General features: G+C 41.4%; 1 protein-coding gene across 1 annotated transcript; it reads left to right on the top strand.

Moving 5' to 3' along the window:
* The first annotated feature begins 2,366 nt into the window (after window positions 1-2,366).
* Window positions 2,367-20,548, top strand: LOC128892353 (proton-coupled amino acid transporter-like protein CG1139). Its single transcript, XM_054152720.1, has 8 exons — window positions 2,367-2,638; window positions 11,675-11,724; window positions 11,845-11,973; window positions 12,625-12,897; window positions 12,979-13,063; window positions 18,505-18,777; window positions 18,897-19,251; window positions 19,513-20,548. The coding sequence occupies exons 1-8, from the start codon at window positions 2,603-2,605 to the stop codon at window positions 19,755-19,757; spliced, it is 1,446 nt and encodes a 481-aa protein (XP_054008695.1). The 5' UTR covers window positions 2,367-2,602; the 3' UTR covers window positions 19,758-20,548.
* The last annotated feature ends 41 nt before the right edge of the window (window positions 20,549-20,589 follow it).

Raw genomic sequence — 20,589 nt, 5'->3', positions numbered from 1 at the left:
TAACAGACATTGGTAAAGAAAAACCTATTGGAAGTTTCTCATTTATGTAGCAACTACTCATAAATAAGAATAGATGGAAGGTATTTGATTTGCGTCATACTGAGAAATATTTGTGGCTTTATAAAAAATCCTGTCCTCCTTCATTCTTTTAACTGAACCAGCTGTCGGGATTAATAGATACTTTCCTCTAAGGTTCTCGGAAATTTCCATACAATCTTCAACGATCTCGTTATCTAAACCTAAAATTAGCGATGCAATCAAGCCACAAAATTACATTTTATTAGGAAATTCGTAATAATAATTATACAAAATGGTAAACACGATTTAATATGCCCATAGTTTACACATAAATTGGGATTCGAGCAATACGTTGATACATTTAGAAAACTACTAGCGTTTATTCATTAGTATTGTTTGTCAGACGGATAAGTATTGTACGATCGATTTTATATCAACATATAATCGCGTAATCACTGATTACTAATCAGTCTGCAATAACCTCCCCCATATTTGTCTCCCCTCCACGCATTGCGGAGTTTCGTGCCCCTTAAAACTAGCAACCAGCAATGAATTTCCTGCAAAGAGGGTCGCGAATTAAAATACTGTATCGCAAAGGAAAACTCTCTTTGTTCTAATTATTATAGTGTCGTAGCAAGCTGGTACGATACGTCTGAAAATGATGTATCGAGCCAAAATAATACGTGCATTAAACGCCTTGGTGGCACCGTAAACACACGCGTGTTTTAATAACAATTGCGTTAAGTTTAGGTTCGTTTTCTCGTGCCCCATACCACAACAGTTTACCAGACTGAGAAACGCAGAGAAATATCGTTTCAATGAGTAATCGCAAAGTTTCAATGAAAATGTTATCGAATTACAAGTAGCTACTCCACTGTAGCTATTCGAATATTTATAAGAAAAAGACCTTATTATTTATGTTTCATGTTGGACGGTTTCTTCTACCTGCGATGCTTCTCGAGATGCTCATGAATATAGGTGTTCCATCCTGAACTTTGCAAATTGTCATTTGCAAATCACTTATCATCCCTTGAAGATGGATATCGATCGATAAAGAAAGATAGATAAGTAATATTTTTCCACGCTTTATCTGCATGTCAGGTTTCTCGAAAGTTGAAGCAATTGCAAATTTTTATGTTGTTCAGGTATATTTCATTTTTTGACCAATTTTATTGTCAGGAGATGCATTCTTATAAAGAAAGATGTTTTCAATGAAATGCAGAGAAGTAGGATTCTTCCCTAAACACGTTCGCGATATATGCGTAGTAAAAAGTTGTGTCGTTCTTCGCCGTATTGCGCTGTTGTATCGATTTAAAATTACGTTAGATGGTTATCAAGAATTATCACGTCTTTCGAAAAACAAGGGTTAGGATTTGGAATTTTTAACCGTTGATTAACATCGCTTAACTCGTTTTTAAAAAGTAATTCCACAACTATCTCATTGGCTTCGAACGGCACGTCTTATCGTATATTAATTTTACACGCGGTTTTCCTTAACCTATTAACTACTTTAGAGTCTATCTCAGTAATCCATCAAAGGAATACAGTGTTTTCTTATTTTCACTTTTTAAATACAGGTTATCAGGGAAAAATAAAGGAGTGTAAAATGAAAATGAGAAGACCGCATTTGCTTCGTTACAATTTTAAATTAAGTTTAAGTTTCACTTATTTATTAACTTAAGCAAAATGGTTGATAGTCGAGGGGTTCCAGCGGTGTCTGGGAATGAAACATCGAAATTTCTTATTATATTATTAACTATAGAAATTAACTCTGTGCTCTTATATTCACACATTTATTTCTTTTGTTATCAGAATACCACGCTCCTGAATTAAGTTCAAGTTTCACTTATTTATTTATCAGCTCAAGCAAAGCGGTTAATAGTCGAGGGGATCCAACGGTGTCTGGGAATGAAACATCGAAATTTTTTATTATATTATCAACTATAGAAATGAACTCTGTGCTCTTATATTTACGCAATTTATTTCTTTTGTTACCAGAATACCATCCTCCTGGATTCTCAAGACCTGATGGACCTGAGGTACGTGGCAATGTACCCACACACAAAGAATGTGTATCGGAGGGAAAATTAAAAAACAGCACAGTTCTTCTTTATCGTTGAATTTTCAAGTAAACGTTTCCCTAAGTTCGTTGGTCGTGTCTATCGGGGAATTACGAAAGGTAAAGTGTCTCTATGGCAAACCGGCTCGTGTTAGATTCCAATCTTGAGTAGGCTTCGTACGGTAGTCGAACCGCATCGTCGCATCCGAATCACGCCGTGAGTGACCAGCAAACGAAATGGCAAGAGTACGGTGTACGGTGTGTGCCACGATGGTATATAAACAATACTTGGCGCGAACCCTGATCAGTCGTATAGCGGCGGCCGTACCTGTCGCGACGGAATATAATGCACTGTATCACAACAAACTGAACGGAACCGGTTGTCCTTTTTCCGCATCTTTCGTTACTTCGCGTTCTCATTTACCTTAACCTTGTTCGCGCCCGTGACTCTTTTGTATCGACATTCGACGCAGCCCGACACAGAGTGAATATTCGCCTCTTTGTGAACAGAAGTGACCCCCTGCGATGTCGCACGACAATTTGGGATTTACATCGAGCACGGTTAGTGTGACATTGTACTTACGACGCTTACCTTTACTGTGTTTCGACGCTTTTCAACAGTGGCTCTTCTATAATTATCGTTCCAGAGGGCGGATCATTTCGTAGCGTTGATTTTTTCAATTTCTAGAATAGCGAGGCTATCATAAATTTCGTGAAATGAAAGTTACGCAGTGTTCGTACCGTATGATGGCAGATATTTATTAGTTATCTTAGATGTTGGCTTCGGTAGCTTTATACTACATTTCCTCATATTTGAAACTTCATCGTCTACTGTTTACATGGTGTACGACATCGTGAATCGTTTAGCGAGAATTAACTGATATTTGAACGATCTTAAGCTTGGCGATATTATATTTCGTTACATTAATTACCGATACAGGAATACCTGTCGAAATTATATGTATGTATTTTCTTTCCTCCACGCGTTTTTTTTATTTTTATATATATTTTATTTTCGTTGCTAGATTAATTTTAGTTTCCTTTCATTCGCGTAATCCGAATACGACCTCGTCGGAAGATTGGAGGTGTTTATTTTACCCCGTGCCCAGTTAGGTATACATTGTTCAGGTTACCGATAATGGTTATCGTTTATCAACGTTATATTTCGTCTAACTTGATACGTAGTTACGTCACCGAGTTAATCGCCAATAATTAAATTTCGTTTCGACTAAATATCAAAGTAGAACAATAAACAACGTCGAATCGAATCGTTCGTATGAATGTAATTTCTTTGACCGATCACGTTTGCTTTGTAAATAAATCTTAGGTTATCCGTATTTACGTAACGTCTGGAAACGTGATCGAACGCTAGATCGAAGGTAGCGTAGAAAAAAATTAATTGAATTTCCGATCGGCAAGCGTAGTTTCAATCAACTCGCAAGCAAATTCCAGTTTTCCTTCGTTCGGCTCGTATCGATACGAATTACGCAACACGGATGCGATAAAGGTCCATTCGACTTCCGGTAATCGAACTCTTTCGGCGCGTACGCCGCAGTTTTACGATACGCCGCGCACTTCGCTGTTATTTTCTTTAGAGAGCGAACTTTAATCGTGGAAGAGTGCGAGGCGGTTTCTTAAAACCAAACTCCGTAGACAGAAGTCATTTTCGTCTCGTTGCCAATTCGTCCGGTACACGCGAATAGCGCTTTTAAAAGTATGTATAGATTCGTTTAATCATTCGTAGACACTGCGACAACAGAGTTCCGTATCCTTGAGCACACAACGAAATTCAATGTAAACAAATACTTTGAAGAGTCGTTAACTCGAAAATCGCGACTAGTCGTAACGGATTCTTTGCGCAAATATCATCTAGTCTCATTAATAACGAGCCATTATTGATATTGTGTAGAATTTTGATACATCCAGCTGTGCGCGCACACGTGCAATCAAGGAAGTTCGTTTAACCTACATTTCCGCGTAATCGAATATCGCCCATCCGTTCCGAAATAGGTAATTAACACTCGATCAGGGCTACCTGTATCGATTCGATCTGCACTTCGTAAGTCGAACCCACGATGATTTTCAGTCAATTTTCAACGCGAGACAATGTTGCGCGATAGTCTCGCAATCGCTGCGAAGTTGATCGATCGCAACTACATATCGCGTATCGCAGGGAAGGGAAAGTCTGTTGACCGAACGAAAAATTCTGGCGCGTTTGAAGGACGATATTGTATGAAACTGCGTACCATGCGGCGCCAATAATCGCTAGTATAGGAAATTTACGGTTTTAATCGAATCAAGTTTTGTTCTCGAAAGGGATACTTCTCGAATTTCGAGTCTTCGATTTTTGAGATCGGAGAGGTCTATGTAGTGTTCCGATAAAGTATCAGGCTGTTCAAAAATAATAAAGATGGAGAATATAGGCTATAGTCATTGGTCGATGTAACGATTAATTTACGCGCTTTCACGTAATAAGTAGAAAAGTTTTCGGAAACTCGCGTTAGGGTAAATTGTGTACAGAAAATGATGAGGAATTCTTTAACCGTCACTTGCGAAATGCAAAGTGCTTTAAATTATGTTTAACATTGACAGCTTAGTCACAAATGAACAGATAAAAATTATTTTTAGTTTTCTCGGTTACTGGACGATTGTCGTTATCAGCCCGAACACAGTATCAAAATTATACCCTTCGTGGTGATTCCCTCGTGTTCGTGTTTTGTTCTTTTTAAAAAATATTCTCGAAAGTTTGAGAACAACGAAGACAGAAGCGTCAGGAACTTCGTATTCGTTTAGAAAATTTGAATGCAATATACGAAAGGGTGTGCAAAGAAATCATTGCAAGATGTGTTTCAATTCCAGAAACGTTTAATTTAAAAAATTCGAAATTTAAAGTTAACGTTCCACGTTCGTCCATACGCAGTAACGAGTCAAATAGGAACATTAATGGTAGGGTGCGGAATGGTCCAGTGGGTAGAAACGTCGACGCATGATCCGAAAGTCCCGAGTTCGAATCCCCTCGTGACCCGTATCATATTTTTCAAAGGATTCTTACGTTATTCGTATCCTTCGCACGAATATAATATCTACACGAACTTTAATAAGATCGTTTGTAAGGACTACAAATCCGCATCACGTGATCGAGACAGATCTCGCGTTACCGACCGTGCTTGATCCTCGAACGCGGGAAATTTGAACGCATCGCGTATTCATTCGCGGACTCTCGGCGAGAAAAGCACCAGGATTTTCTATGAAACGATCAATAATCCATTTTCTGTCTTCAGGAAATTCACCTTGGCATCGAAAACGTATCTGGTGAAAAATAATTGCCCTCAATAACGATACTAGCCGCGATATCAAATGTTTGTAATGCGTTCCCCTTTGCGTTGTCTTGTTTTCGAAGATCGTGCTACCTGATAATGGCTCGAGCACACACTGAGGCCGTCTTAAAGTCGTGGAACTTTTTAGGGTACACCCGATAACGGGCTGGAAATTTTTCATCCGAAAGGGAGGACCCAACGATTCGATCCGCGAATCTTCTTTTACGGGGGTATCTGTTCTTGTCGAAGCAATTCAATGAAATCGACGAATCAACAATAAGCATCGCGAATCCATCAGCTCCGATACCCAGATAAACTTATTTCGAGTGTGGGTGTTAACCATTGACTGAATATTCATTAACTAATCGCTCATTACCGAGGAACGTGATTAACGAATGTTTTACGAATGAGTTCAATCGGCCCAGATCGATCTCTGCGATAAGATGTAACGTTCTCGACTGCGAAGCTCTCATGATTTCGAAGCAATAAATTGTTTCTCTAGTATAATAAATTTACAAGATATTTTAAGAACGAATTTTTGCAAGAAGGAAGGGAATGATGATTGGATTAAACAGTTTATATGATCAGAGTTTATTGGTATCCGAGGGCTTAAAAGATGTTTAAGTATTTTCTATTATAGAAGCTACTGCTTCTAGTCGATAAGATAATACGTTTTATTTTCTACACGAAGAATAATAAAAAAGATATGATCCTCTTCTTAGTTTCATTGGGTGTAGAAATTAATCCTGCGCCTTTTCGAACTAGACTTATCGACAAATATGCTTAAACATTCTTCGAGGAAGTGTCGTATATCTTTATTTTTAGTACGCCGATCCTATCAGCAAAAACGTGTAATTGTAGAAGAAGCAAAGGTATTCAATTTCTTCGGAAGATCGTTCGTCTCTTTCCATTTAAATACTCGGAGGTAGTCTCTGAAATAGAAACCGTATTATAAAAATATAAAAAAAAAAAAAAAAAACTCGAATTAAACTGGAAATAAAATTGTAACAGAGATTAAAAGAAAAATGCTTCGAGTGTAACGAAGGAAAAAGTTACGAAGTCGTTCTACTTGAAACATTCTCTTTTATCATTCGCTCTTAATATCGTTGTAGTGTTTGCCGTGGCTCTTCAGTTATCGCAAACGTTACCTGTTAGAAAGCGCGATAGATCTTGGATGTTCTCGAAGTTCCCTCGGTTACGAGTTAGAAAACACGGGTAATTCGGTTAGACAGTCGTTGATTTTTGATACAATCGAACATTCCAGCCTTGTCTCGGTACAATGTTCACGTACTCCCACGCACTTGCTAACCAGGTATTTCGGCGTTAATAAAAAGGCTCGTTCGTCGAGTTTATCTTGCTGATAACGGTGATGGCATTCGTCGACGATTACGTCAATTGGATTGTCTTTTCGACTGATACATTTTCGCTCCTATTACGGTAATACGTTAGAACCAAATGAAGAGAATATGCAAATTCATGAAAATGACGGTGATTGTTAGTAAACTTACAAAGAAAGTAACGCAACATTTTTCAACAATACGTTAGAATAGGAATCGGTATTAGAATTCTTTAATATTTCTTACCGCGTGTTCTATCGTATTATTTTTGTCTGTTTCGATATTTTTCCTTTACTTTCAATCAACAATTTTGTATCCACATTTTGAGTATCCATATTTGACTGAAAATGAGAGCTGTTTGAATAATATTACCCAAAAACGTTCACCAACGTTTCGCAACAACAGTGACGGATGGCTTTTGCAATTAATGGGAAGCGAATATCGATTGTTAAGAAGAGCAATCGAGATTTGTCTGCAATTCACCGGTCAGACACCGTGAAATAACTTTCTATTTGGTTGGCCAATTCCTGATATTTTATTATTCGCAAGAAACGCAGCACGCTTCGTCGCCCTTTTTCTTGGGCAACAAACAAATCGCCTCGAAGGCTCGCCACTTCATTAGAAAGTACGCATAAACGATTTTTAAACAGAACGTACCCGAGTAAAATCACTCTAACTAACAGAAAACGCAGAAACAGTCCACGTACTCGCGTGGATAATAGATTCATCGCGTTTGTAACTCCATTACGTTCCCGTTGCGCAGTCATTTGTGCCATTGCAAGACAATTTTCGAATGCTTCTCTTTAAAACTGTACAATTGTTCATTTTCCAACAGTTTCAATGGCATATTTCTAATCAGTAAAATTGCTTTGCTAGAAAAGTTGTCGCAGAGTTAAGCCAAGTGCATTCCAAGCATAGATAAAAGATGTTTTAGCATAAAATTCCCATATTTCTGCTGCTACGTAGAATAAGGCGAATTACATTCGATAAGTTATGTTTAGCTGTTCGCTTTAAAAGTCTACCACTAATAGCTGGAACGTGCTTCTGCTTTTCGAAAGAGTTTACCGAACGTGTGACATCAGAAATTGGAAAAAAAAAAAATAATTACTAAAATAACGGTAGGAAATCGGTGAATTTATCAGATGTAGAAATGATTGAAACTGGAGTTGTAAATGATCGAATGTAAAGGCACAGAAATATTGTTTGTTTACAGTATTAATCAGCGTGCCTGGCTATTTCTATAGCAAACACGGGAACATTATTTTGTCCTCTTGGATGCCAATCAATTAGATTCTATTTTCGCTCGCTGAAAGACTCTATTGGCTCGCGCAGGAATTAGAATCCGCGACGCAGAGAATATTGTTCCAGGAAGACCGTGGCTCGTTTCGCGAGATTTCCGGTTCGCTGGTATCATAGACAGCGATTACTTGATGTTAAAATTGCTAGATGTCCTCCTCTCGCGTTTCTCGGCTGATCTAATTAAGCCTTGGCGTAACGCGTCACTTTTGACACGACGTCTTTAAGCGACGAATATACACCTTGAAACACCAGCTCTCCTTTTCTCCGAGAAAATAAACGACGTTCAGACGTTTATTAGGTGACCAGTCCCAAAGACGTGGTGGGGATAGCCACGCGACACTTAGGCAACATTCGCTGTTTATGGTCATCGATTCCGACCTTTTGCGATGCTTACGAAAATATTCTTTCCATCGGGAAGCTTCTCGATAGCAAATTGGAACGAGAGATCGGAGATTCGAGACTCGCGATATTTGTTCGGTGGCAGAGCAAAGATCAACCGCGCTGATACGAGGATTATCCTGCAGCTTTCGACGACTTACGGCAAAGGAAAAATGGGAATTAAAAGCTCTCAAGGTGGTTTTAGTTTATACGCGACTTCAATCGAATTCTCGCTTATCGAGGGAGATGAAAAATCGTTTGATTTTTATTGTAATCCTAATTCGAGTTATCATGTGTGTCAACCGAACGCCTATGTTTTGAGGTATTCGCCCGTTACTCGTTCGATTCAACGGTTCGACGAGCTTTTGGCAAACAGTCTAGGAAACCACGACCGTGTTTAACGCGCGCGTTAACGCTTATTTCATAATTGTCGACTTCTTTTTTTTTTTTTGTCGTCGCACAATGTCCCGTCATCTTTTCCACGAACAAAACAATAACAGACAGTGTTTTCGGTCTTGTCTGATTCTCGCAAAGTGACCGAAAGTTTACACAGTTTGCACGAACGATTTAATAACCGGCGATGTATAAGTTATACAATTAAATTCCTGGAATTCGGATTCGTTGTTTAATATTGTTTCGCTTGAAATAATAGGAAGATAGAAAGACAAAAGAGAAAAATAATACAGAGATTAAATACGTGATTCGCTACGCACGATATACGAAGCAAAGTTCAACGAAATAAATGTTCAACGTACAGAGTTTACAAGTACGGAAACTTTGTCCAACAGTCAGGAATATCGTCGATGAGCGATTAATAACAATAATGACTAGGTCAAGCGTCGGTTATATAAGAGATTAGTAACAGCAATAATTTAATTCGTTTGTCAGCGATTAACAGGTCTCAATGACATCGACTTTGTCATTGGGAATCGTTAATCATCGAGGCGCAGCGTAAATTAAATTATTACGTGGATGGAATACCGAAGTAGCACGGTTCGTTCTTTATATTTACGTCTAGGTAAATACGTTTCTTTGAATTTGATAATTAATTCCGTTTCTAGAGAGTTACCTTGATTCATCCTGTTTGGAATTCCTTCGTGACATTCCCGTCATTGCCGATAAATGACAGTGTAACGCGGATGTTTGCGAAAATTGTATCTTTCGTGGAAAAGAGAAACACGATACGGAACATACTCATGGATTCCAGGATATTTCGCTCGGATCGATAAGGATTGCCATCGATCGTGCTTCAACATTTGAATCGTTCTCTTATTAATAACATTTACAATTCGAGTATTTTGTCTGAAATTCGTGACTGGATTATCGTCTCAAGAACGTTCTTTATCGAGGTGTCGAGAGAAGGTGTTCGAACCTTTTCGCTAATTATACGTTGCAAACAGTTCGACGTAGCAGTGTCGCGCCAGTAGATACAGACGCTCTTGATCGGCCAGACGGAGCTATACTTTGCATGTTCAGTGATGCGGCAGTACCATCTGTCTGGCAGAATAGTCGAGGAGCATTTCGTTGAAAATTCAAACTACATACACGGTCCCATAAAAATAATGTCTCGCGACTTTTCTCATGTCAGCGTCAATTTTCACAAAATTTTATCATTCCCACGCGTCTATATTTAATTATCGATAATCACGGAAACTTCTATAAATATATACGTCCCGAGATAACAATTTTTTCCACGATGAAAAAAAAAAAAAAAGCTCCGGAAGCGACGCCCTGTAAAAATAGAAAGATTCACAAGCAATTATTCCCTCAGTTATCGATAGCGCTCGATAATTACTGCAATAAAGCGAACGATCGTTTCTCCGAACGTCATAAACAGATCGACTGGCTCGGTAGCCTCGCCACGTGCGGCCAGGTGATCTCCTTCGGTCGTCGTTCTTTCTTTTTTTTATCGTACCGACAATTTTCACGCGATAACCACCGTTAAATCTCGATAACGTTGGGGTTTACGACACGCGTCTACGGATCTCTGTAAACGGAAAATCCCATTTGTGGCGGGGAACAGAGGGAGCTTGGGACCGCCAGCTGCGGAGATGGAAATATTTGCTCGTATGAGATCACTGCGCGACGGATCTTTCATAACACTTTCGCGGCTCGATTGTACAGAGCGCGTGGCGCAATAATAGTTTACTACGGCAATAAAAATATCGAAATTGGCCGTCAATGCCGTTTAATCGATCGTCGGCATCCGACTCGTCTCGATACAGGACGCGCAAAATGTTCCTGAACACGTGTTTAACGGTCATTTTATTTCAAGGGAACACGTGAAAGAGTTCCGTTGTTGATTCGCTGCGTTTTGAAGAATCGAACATACATGAGGTGGGTGTAGGAATTAATTCCGGACCTTTCTCTGGTGAATTACCATTTATTTGGAAGGTTAATAATTTAACGTAAGAAAATGCCGTGTAAATATCCTTATTTAATCTACACTTGTAAACAATCGAATGTAAAGGAACGGGATCAATTTCCGCGGGTAATTTCTATATTTGGAACGACTCGATTTCGCGAGAACAGGTGAATTAAAGGAAAGTCGAGCATCGAGGGCGATGTATGTCGTATACATTCGCGGAGTTTTAGTATCCTCGAATTAGTTTCTCCCATCACGTATGTATACACGTCGCGAGCACGTTCCTATCGACAGGCAATCTTGTGGCTCGCTCGTAATCATCGGTATGCTTGGTTTAGCGCTCATCATTCCGGTTACCATTCATCTTCGACCGTGAATCGCGGCCTGACAAAGAGTTTTTCCGATGGCGATGGCCACGGAGGATCGTGTTTGCGTCTCTATTCCAACGCGCCGTGCCTCGTTCGCTGATTTTTATCAGTCGCAGGATACGCGTTCCGTCGTCCGTCAAATGGAAGTTAATCTTCGACGGGGTAATTTAATGCGTTTGCGTTAATGAGGCAATCGTACGCGCGAATCGTGAAATTTATTAGACGGAAAAAGAGAAACGCGAGACATCCTCCTTTTCAGCGTCGAATTGGAGAGTAATTGATGAGTCGTTTATCAGAGGACGAACATAATTAACGATCGTATTGTGTAAGAGGTTGAATTTAATACGCAGATAGTCGACGCGAGAATTGTGTTGTAGGATTGTATTGTAGGTACTTGGAAACGTTTTATAGAAAATGAAACTGTAGTTCAAATGTTATTTATACAAAAAATATATATATATATATATATATATATATATATATATATATATATATATACAAGTTACTAATAGACTATTTCTTTTTTTTTGCAGAATGTTCTGGACGCCAAGAAATGGACTGCGTCGACCAAGAGTCAAAATGGGTACGGTATTTTTTAACAAAATAGCATCGTTTTTTGTTTTTTTTTTTATATTATGTCGGAAATAATATGCAATTAGCGTAGTAATATTTAGCGATCGCTAATCCTCGAATTGAATTTCAGTTTCGAGCCAGGACGCAACCGAGGGAACGTCTACGTCCTAGAGCTCGAGGACAAGAACAAGAAGAGCGTGCAGGTGTACGAGGAAGACTACGATCCGTATAATCACAGAGAGGTCGAGCATCCCACGACGTGAGTTTCAAATTAATCTCTCGTTCTACCTATCTCCTCCTTGAATACACCAATTTCTTCATTTCCCCTTTTCCTTTGCTTTCCTCGGATATCCACCGGCGTAACCATCCCTCGAAATAAAACATAAAAATGTAAACCCGATACATTCGCGAGGATTTGCATAATGACGTACGCTGCACGCATGCGAGACGGCCTATCGTTTATTCCGACCGCGTTTCTCTGGACACAAATTACACGGTAATTCGTCGCGGCGATTAGTCATGAAGCGGAAGAGTAAGATTGTCCTCCGTGAAACCGCCGTCGGTTCGAGAAACCGCGGAGACTAGCGTTATCGTCACGGAATGATAATAAAATGTCACGATGCGCGGAGGAAGGTGTCCAAAAACGGGCTACCGCTTTCGTTTGGTACCTGCTAGTCTACCTGTACTTAGACGCTAGCACGTTTTTGGACCTCTACTGGAATCATGCTCTACTGGAATCGTGCTATTGGAAACCTCCGAGGAATCGTACACGTTTACAAATTTTACGCTCCGATAAGTTCGTCGTGTGTCATTTGGTAAAGTTGATAAAGTTTGCTAGATTCGCGATGTCTCCTCGGGAGAGACATCCGAGTGCAAAGGGTTAATTGGTCCTCGACGACGATCGTTTCAGGAGCGCCGAGACGTTGCTCCACTTGCTGAAGGGCAGTTTGGGTACGGGAATCCTCGCGATGCCTAGAGCTTTTCACAACTCGGGCTACGCTGTTGGTATAGTGGCCACCATAATCATAGGTCTGCTCTGTACTTACTGCATACGAATTCTCGTCACCTCGCAATACGAGCTCAGCAAAAGGAAAAGGGTTCCGTCGCTGACCTACCCTGCGACAGCGGAAGCTGCCCTCATGGAGGGCCCAGCGCCCTTCAGGTGTTGCGCCAAAGCCTCTGTGTAAGTCCGTCGAATATATATTTTTATAATTCTTTTAAATATCCGATACAGCATATTCACGAGATATGGGTTTGTTTACAGACACGTAATAAACGTGTTCCTGATGATATACCAATTGGGGAGCTGCTGCGTGTACACCGTATTCATCGCCACGAACTTGAAGATGGTGAGTACAATTGCTTAATCAATGGTTCTGTTGTAGAACAATCCCAGAACTCGTCCTAGAACTTTAATCTACAGAGAAAGTGTTAAAAATTGAACGCAATTGCTGTATTTAGAGACAGAGAAGATGTTATTAGATACATCTGTTTGTACACAATGTTTTAGTCTTCCTTCCCCATCATTGTATCCCATCGGGTCGCTACCTCTCCTATTGAACTCGTTCGATAATTATTCCTCACCGTTATGCGAGAACTCCACATAGCAGAACGTCGGAATAGAGCGCACGAATAAAGAAGACTCGTACAATAAAGGTTCCAGCAGAAAATGATCGCTAAGATGCATTCCTCCAGATTCTTTAGGTCACTTTCGTGATTAGTAGTACAGTCGTCGGCATTTATTTGTTCAATCCGTCGCAAGAACAACCTCGCTGCTCTTATTAACCGCGTTAATCCGGTTTTTACCGCGAAAGAGACCCACTCGAACGACCGCGGCTGTAGACCGTGTGGGCAGAGGAAAAGGAGCATGTAGGTCAGGGAAACACGCGGCGCGAGGAATAAACGATTAGACGGCGCAACGAACGCCAAGCGATGCCAAGTCAAGGTGATGATACGCGTACACGGCCAGGTTCGTTGACATTTCGCCAGGGGGAGGATGTGACCGTCCGTTGAAGACTTATTTACGAGGACGCTAGCCGTTTCGGTCGTCGTCACGACCACAGTCTACTAAATATCCACTGAATACTAAGCTACGACCGTGAGCCACCTCGGAAACGGCCACAGGTACTTCCTTCAAGCTCGATCGCAGCTTTGGACCACCGTTTTCTGTTAGAAGAAGCATATTTCCTCTCGAAGTCTCTCCTAGGTCCGCGATAGCTGCTAGAAGCATGTGTGTATTCCACGTTTGCAAATTGTATCGATGACAGGACAATATTCGAGACGGAGAATTTTTGTATAATTTATCGAAGCTTTCGAATCTCAAAAGAGTGTCGAATCCCATGCGTGAGGTTATACGTTAACCCTTAAATGCCCTAAGTTTCAAATTTGAGACCGGACTTTTAAATCATATTATAATTGATTCGTTTTCAATATTTGGCTGTATGTGTGTTACCATTGCATAACGTTCTGTTGAAACAAATTTAAAAAAATAAACGTCAACTGTTGAAATTGTTCAAATAGTAGATACATTGATATTTTTTGAAAATTTAATTTGGAATATCGAGCTTCTAAGGGTTAATATCACATTTCTGCGAGAAGGATACAAAAGACGAGGTAAGACTGAGAAATGTTACAATTCGTACCGCCGTTATTTGCAGCGAATTATGGCAAGTTTCTAAACTTTGCGAAGGTATTGAGTCAGAGATACGCTTACTTTTTCACAATTATTTCTGTATGAGTCACGAGTTACGCGTTGGTCAACCGTCCACGGAAACTGGCGAGGACCAACCAGCGAATGATTCATCGAAATTTCGTTGTTTCGAAAATGAAGAAGGAAACCAAAATTCTGCACGAAGTACTTGATATTCAGTGCATCGTGCAGTGTCTTCAAAGAACAAAGAACCGCCTATTGGAGAATCGGAAGGACTCGCGCGACTTGCCATAAATCTCGAGGAAAAGGTCGTTTCTAGTCGCTCGAGTCGGCTTCGTTTCGCTCGGATGTCCCTCAACAGCGAATGATCGTTCCAGGGAATTATGCTCGCGTTGGTTCAACCCGCTCCACCGTGTCGATTTTCACCTAGAAACGAGTCCTTGTGGATGCAAATTATTACAGACGAGTTGAGCTCAACTGTAAAGACTGTCAAGCTCAGTTCATGGTAAACATTTACATTTCAATTCGCTTCCGACGTGAATATCAACGTTAAAACTACCAAGCCAAGTACTCGAAATTGTTGTCTCAAGCCTCTCGATTATATATTTAGACATTTGAGGTGTCTACATTTGAGACAACCGATCTGTAACCAACGCAAGCATAGTATAGAAATGATTGGTAGAGAGTTAATTGCTATTATCTGTTCGTTTGCTTTAGTCGTGGTAATCGATTACATAATTGATGGTACGCGTAATTATGCACGAGGAAAATAGCTGACAAACCGGGAGCCAACCAGTTTGGAAACTGGACGAAGAGGACCGTGTCAGCGTCGGTTCAGCCAGGCGTTGGAACGCGTGGCGTACTACGCAATGTAATGGATAGTTAGCGGCACAGTTACGACACCTGTTATTACGCCAAAGCGGATAGAGAATGTGGATGCAACTGTTCGCGAAAACCTGAATCCAGTAAAGTGAACGCGAGGGAACGTATCGATCCTCTGAGACTTTTACGAGAGGACCATGACCCCCCTCCTGCTCGCTCGACAATGTTGATTCTGATTCATTGGCGCGTTTAGAAGCAGAAGAACACTCGTTCGACGAGTTTCTAGACGCTGAACGACCGAGGCCTGTGTTTACTTTCATAGAAATTCTTTCGTGCAATTTTATTTAATGTAGGATCCGTTCCAGGTCTCAAGCATAGCTTTTGTGAACATTTGTATGAGGCTGAAATTTTGATATGATTGGAAACAATATACTCTAAGATTTGTCACGGTATTTGTCGTTACAACCTTATCGGAATTTAGAAATCTTGTCCAGATTTATTTTCTTCGTTGAATAAGTTTGTTAAATTCCTTGTGAACATCCACGGCAAGAATTCACCCATTCAATTTACATAAATAATTGAAGGATATAGAAAAGAAGAAAAAGGTGCAGTAACACGTGATAACACGTGATAACATGTTGACGATAATGACGCAAGGTGTTCAGTTGATCAAATTATACGGTTCCCAATTCCCCCAAGGCGATTAAATGTCAATCACGTTTGCCCGCGTGTAATTTCCAACGCAAAAAGAATCACAGGGATGATTTCCCAGTCTATGAAGGTGGTCCACGCTGCCGCACTGTAATATTTTCGTCTCGTTGCATAACCGCACGCGCGCTGACCGATTCGAATCGGTTCGATCTGGTTATGACGGGAAAGGAGGTGTAATTTTGTGTGGGTGTGTGTGTGTGTGCGTGTGTATGACGCAAAAAGTTTCATGCTCGGAACAATTTTTCCGGCCAGGAAACATGGTCGTTCGTACGAACAGAAGTCGAACCGGTTTCACGTCGAATCGTGATGACGAACATCTTTGATCGATTGTTATTCGATGGAAAGAACCGGTCCTTAAATCACAGAAGCTTAGAATTTCGTCTCTATTTGTCTCCAGTATAACTTTCTTAATTGTGTATATTTTTCTAGAGACTTGGGTTCATTCTACAGCCGAACGATCGGTACCGAGGCTACCAAGAAAAGAATCTTTATTTTACTCTATATTCGAATCTCTCTATTCCCGAAAGAAAACTTGTACGTTTTTCAAAAGAGAAGCGATCGAAAATCGGCATTCTACAGGAACGTAAAAACGGTCGCGTCGTAATTGAAGTTACCGCAGCAACAAACAGTGGAAAGCAATGCCACACCTCGTGAATTTCATTAACGTCGTCGTTGCTCGTTTCAAGACTAACACGATTCTAGACACGATCGTGTTTCTTCCACCAACTGCCCTTGTAATCCGATTAAGGTGTTCTGCCCTCTTAATCGTGCATCCTGTGCCGTAGCGTGAATCAGAATAGAGAGAGTGAACGATCCATCACGGTCGTAGCGTCAATTAAAAATGAGATATACCGAAAATGGGATGTCTGAAGACGGTCTAGACAGCTAAAGAGGCGTTTCGAAGCGGTTGGCTTCTCCATTTGGCATGTCATCGACGATGACGAACGCCTTTATCATCGACAGCTTAACGGAGATTTAACGAAACGTTTCGTCGATCGATTATTTGCAACATTCGACGGTTCGAATGTGCTGTTCCGTCGGTGACGTGACTATGTTCTCTGTATTAGCACTACTTCGACACAGTACTACCATCGACGCGATAATTCAACAACACTAGATTTACAAAGCACGATCATTTCGACTCGTTCGATATCGTAGAGATAATAATATTCATAATATTGTGGAGAGTCAAATAAGAATACGAAACGTAGAGTACGGGATTGGTCGCATAGACAAAGCGGTCGACTGTGGATCCAAGGATCGTTATTTCCTTTAGACTCCTACGATGTCATATGCATAGTCTTGAAATATAAACGCGATCAAAGAGTTTTCAGAAAGCAACCTACAAAGAAAGAAAAAAAAGGAAAGCACGTAATGCAGCAAAGATACTGTGAAAGTTTGTGAACCTAGAGTTAAACCTCCCTTAACCTTCCTTAACTTACGTTCACCGCGTTACTACATCGATCGTATTACGTCCGATGCGTGCAGAATCTACTGGTCCATCGACTGTTACGTCGAGCGTGGTATTACGTTGGTGGTAGTACGTCGAGCGAGTTATTACGTCGACCCTGCTACGTCGAGGCTATTATCAAGTTTTACTGTTGTCTATGGTGGCGCGTGGAGCATAACAATAGCCGACACGTAGAGCAACCACGTCCATCACGGAGCACGTTGTTACGTACCTGGTCGCACAGAACGCTCCGCGAGGCGCGTTCGCGTTTAATCAGCATAATCTGACTAGAATTGCATCGTACGAAACGCATTACGTGAGCCGCGTTTTATACACGATTAACGAAACCGTGGAATTACGTCGCGGTCGTGTGCGCCAGGCTGATCGACGCGTGATTAAACGCGCTCCCAATACGGTTAGGCGGTTTTCCGTACGCCCTTCGCCTCGAGGAAAGCGAATTGAGAGGTGGCTTGCAGCAGGATTTCGATATGCGTGTCGAATACTTCATTCTTAACGTACTCGCGACGCAAACGATGGCGTACCACGTCGGTGTAATTTAATTAGATTCCAGATTCTTTTTTCTTTTCTAGCGACTAGTCGCTTGGAGGCAATTTCTTCAATTTTATCTGAAAGATAGAAGCGTCCTTTTCCCGCAGACGAATTGTTCAAGGATTGATAGGCACGATAGGATACAAAAAAAAAAAAAAAAAAAAAAAAAAATTACAAACGCTCGCGCTTCAGAGATTACGTCACATTTACGTAACGACAAAGCCTGAGTGCAGCTAGATCGTAAATGGTACGCGTTAAAATATGTCTCGGTTCATTTCCGGCCGTCCTTGAATTAGGCGTATAACGGAGACGATATCGATGATCTCTCGAGGTCGATAAAGATCGTTTAGGCTGTTGTTAGCGACGTGACTAGTTCCTCGAGCGATTCGTTGAGCTAGGCGGAAAATCTTCTCGTTCGCTTCGTAAATGTCGTCTTGATTTCGTTCGAGTTAATGTTACATTAAGTTCCACTTTCGATAGTAAGCGACACTTACATTCGAATGACGCAAGACAGTTGAAACTTTAATCCGTTTTCACTTTTAGGATAATTACCTTTTACCCTGAATTTAATTTCTACGATAAATGACACGCGTCCCTCTGAATTGCAGGCATTGGATTCTTATCTACCCGAGATCGACTTGAGATTGTACATGCTGGCGATCCTGTTGCCCCTGATCCTCGTCAATTGGATCAGGAACCTCAAGTTCTTGGCTCCGTGCTCGACGATCGCGAACGGCATCACGTTCGCCAGTTTCGGTATAATATTGTATTATATCTTCAGAGAGCCATTGTCCTTCGAAGATCGCCAGCCGATCGGGAACGTTCAGGACTTCCCGCTCTATTTTGGCACCGTGCTCTTCGCTCTCGAGGCCATAGGCGTGGTGACTAATTTACAACTGACTTACAACTATCAGAAATTATTCCCGAGGAATAGTTTCGGTCCTTGAAATTATTCCAAGTAGCTAAGAGTGATCGTAACGTTGTCAACCATTGATTTCAGATAATGCCACTGGAGAACGAGATGAAGGCACCGAAGAACTTCATCAAGTCCTTCGGGGTGCTCAACATTGGAATGGGCGCCATCGTAGTTCTGTACACCGCTATAGGATTCTTTGGATACATACGTTACGGTAGCGCTATTCAAGGCAGCATTACCTTCAGCCTGAACGAGCCTCTGCCGCTCGCGAAGAGCGTCCAGATCCTCCTGGCGGTGGCCATCTTCTTCACGCATCCCATCCAGTGCTACGTGGCCATCGACATCGTCTGGAACGAATACATGGCGCCGATGATGGAGAAGAACTCGCACAAACTCTTGTGGGAGTACGTCGTCAGGACCGTCCTAGTCCTTGTCACGTGTAAGTGAATCCACATTCGTCACATATGGGAATGTTCATTTAGGGATGAAACAAATTCATTCTAAAAGTGAGGTGTTAGCAAAAATTAAACTGGATAGGATTGGTAAATTCTAAAGGTGTCACAAAAATAAATACCACCACGAATATCGGATCACACCATTTCTAATAGGTACAGAAAAATAATTTAGTCCTATAAGAATTCTCGCGATTGTTACTCTAACAGTTAACGCGATACCAAGTTTCTCATCTTGCCTTTTTCAGTCTTGCTGGCCATAGCAATCCCGCAGTTGGAACTCTTCATCTCCCTGTTCGGTGCTCTGTGCCTGTCCGGGCTGGGTCTAGCTTTTCCAGCGATTATTCAGACCTGCACGTTCTGGAACGTGCACGATCGCACGGAGAGGATGCTGATGGTGGCGAAGAACATGTCGCTGGTCCTGTTCGGGCTGCTGGGCCTGGTAATCGGAACGTACACGAGCCTCCGTGACATCATCGCGAGCTTCTCTTGAGGTACTCGTCCGCGCAAGTCGACGAGGAGATCACGAATGGCGGTGATCGTGAACGAGGCGAAGAAAATATTAGGATAGGCGTTGCTCCCCCGAGGAAGAACGCGGCAATGTGATATATAGCGAGGACTCGTCACCGCAAGAGTACCTAACGAATGGGTCTGGATTCTTCGGACGAAGATCTTGCTCCCTTCGAGGACGTATTTCATAAATACGCCTCGCGTCGTGCGATATGGGACGAGCTGGGTCCCGTTTCGAGAGCAGAGGAAGAGGAAGAGGACGACGGGCCAACGTGCGCGTCACGATCGGCGAATTCTGGAGATGATGTTTCAACGAAGTCAAGTTCGCCTACTGACAAGGAACTGTTTTTATCCGTTTGTTACAGCCGTGATTTGGATTGGAATCATGGGATCAAGGGATTGGCACTCGGATGAAATGCGAGCGAGCTATCGATGTATCTTGATTGGTTTAGAACGAAGGAATTAAGTCATCTATTCATGTACATAGACAACGTCGTAGCGGAATCAAGATAGAACCACGCCTAGAACGTTGTGCTCCAGCAATAATGTCTGTCCAATCTTTGGACTAAACGAGAACTTTTATTATTCTTGTCCATCGTTCGAGCTTTCAGTTCGACAATGCGCGACGCGCGTTTCACGAGATCGTCGTACACTTTATCGATACTTTGCCACGGGCAATGGGTCAGATACTCGCAATCATCTCAACCTAAGATAGTCAGTACCATTCACCATTACGTTAATTTTAATAAAATGATCTGTTTAGTGTTTTATATAGACACGTAGCACGTGACTACAAGCGAAACCCATCTGTATCC

The sequence above is a fragment of the Hylaeus anthracinus genome, unplaced genomic scaffold (genome assembly GCF_026225885.1).
Source record: "Hylaeus anthracinus isolate JK02 unplaced genomic scaffold, UHH_iyHylAnth1.0_haploid 12002, whole genome shotgun sequence".
Taxonomy (NCBI): Eukaryota; Metazoa; Arthropoda; class Insecta; order Hymenoptera; family Colletidae; genus Hylaeus; species Hylaeus anthracinus.
This window is presented reverse-complemented; position numbering and strand designations above follow the sequence as displayed.

What these genes read in the sequence shown, in the direction of transcription:
- LOC128892353 (XM_054152720.1), top strand. Translation starts at nt 2,603, where the DNA reads ATGTCGCACGACAATTTGGGATTTACATCGAGCACG. An exon ending in GAGGTCGAGCATCCCACGAC is followed by an intron (nt 11,974 to 12,624) that starts GTGAGTTTCAAA and finishes CGATCGTTTCAG; the next exon opens with GAGCGCCGAGACGTTGCTCC. An exon ending in CGTCCTAGTCCTTGTCACGT is followed by an intron (nt 19,252 to 19,512) that starts GTAAGTGAATCC and finishes TGCCTTTTTCAG; the next exon opens with TCTTGCTGGCCATAGCAATC.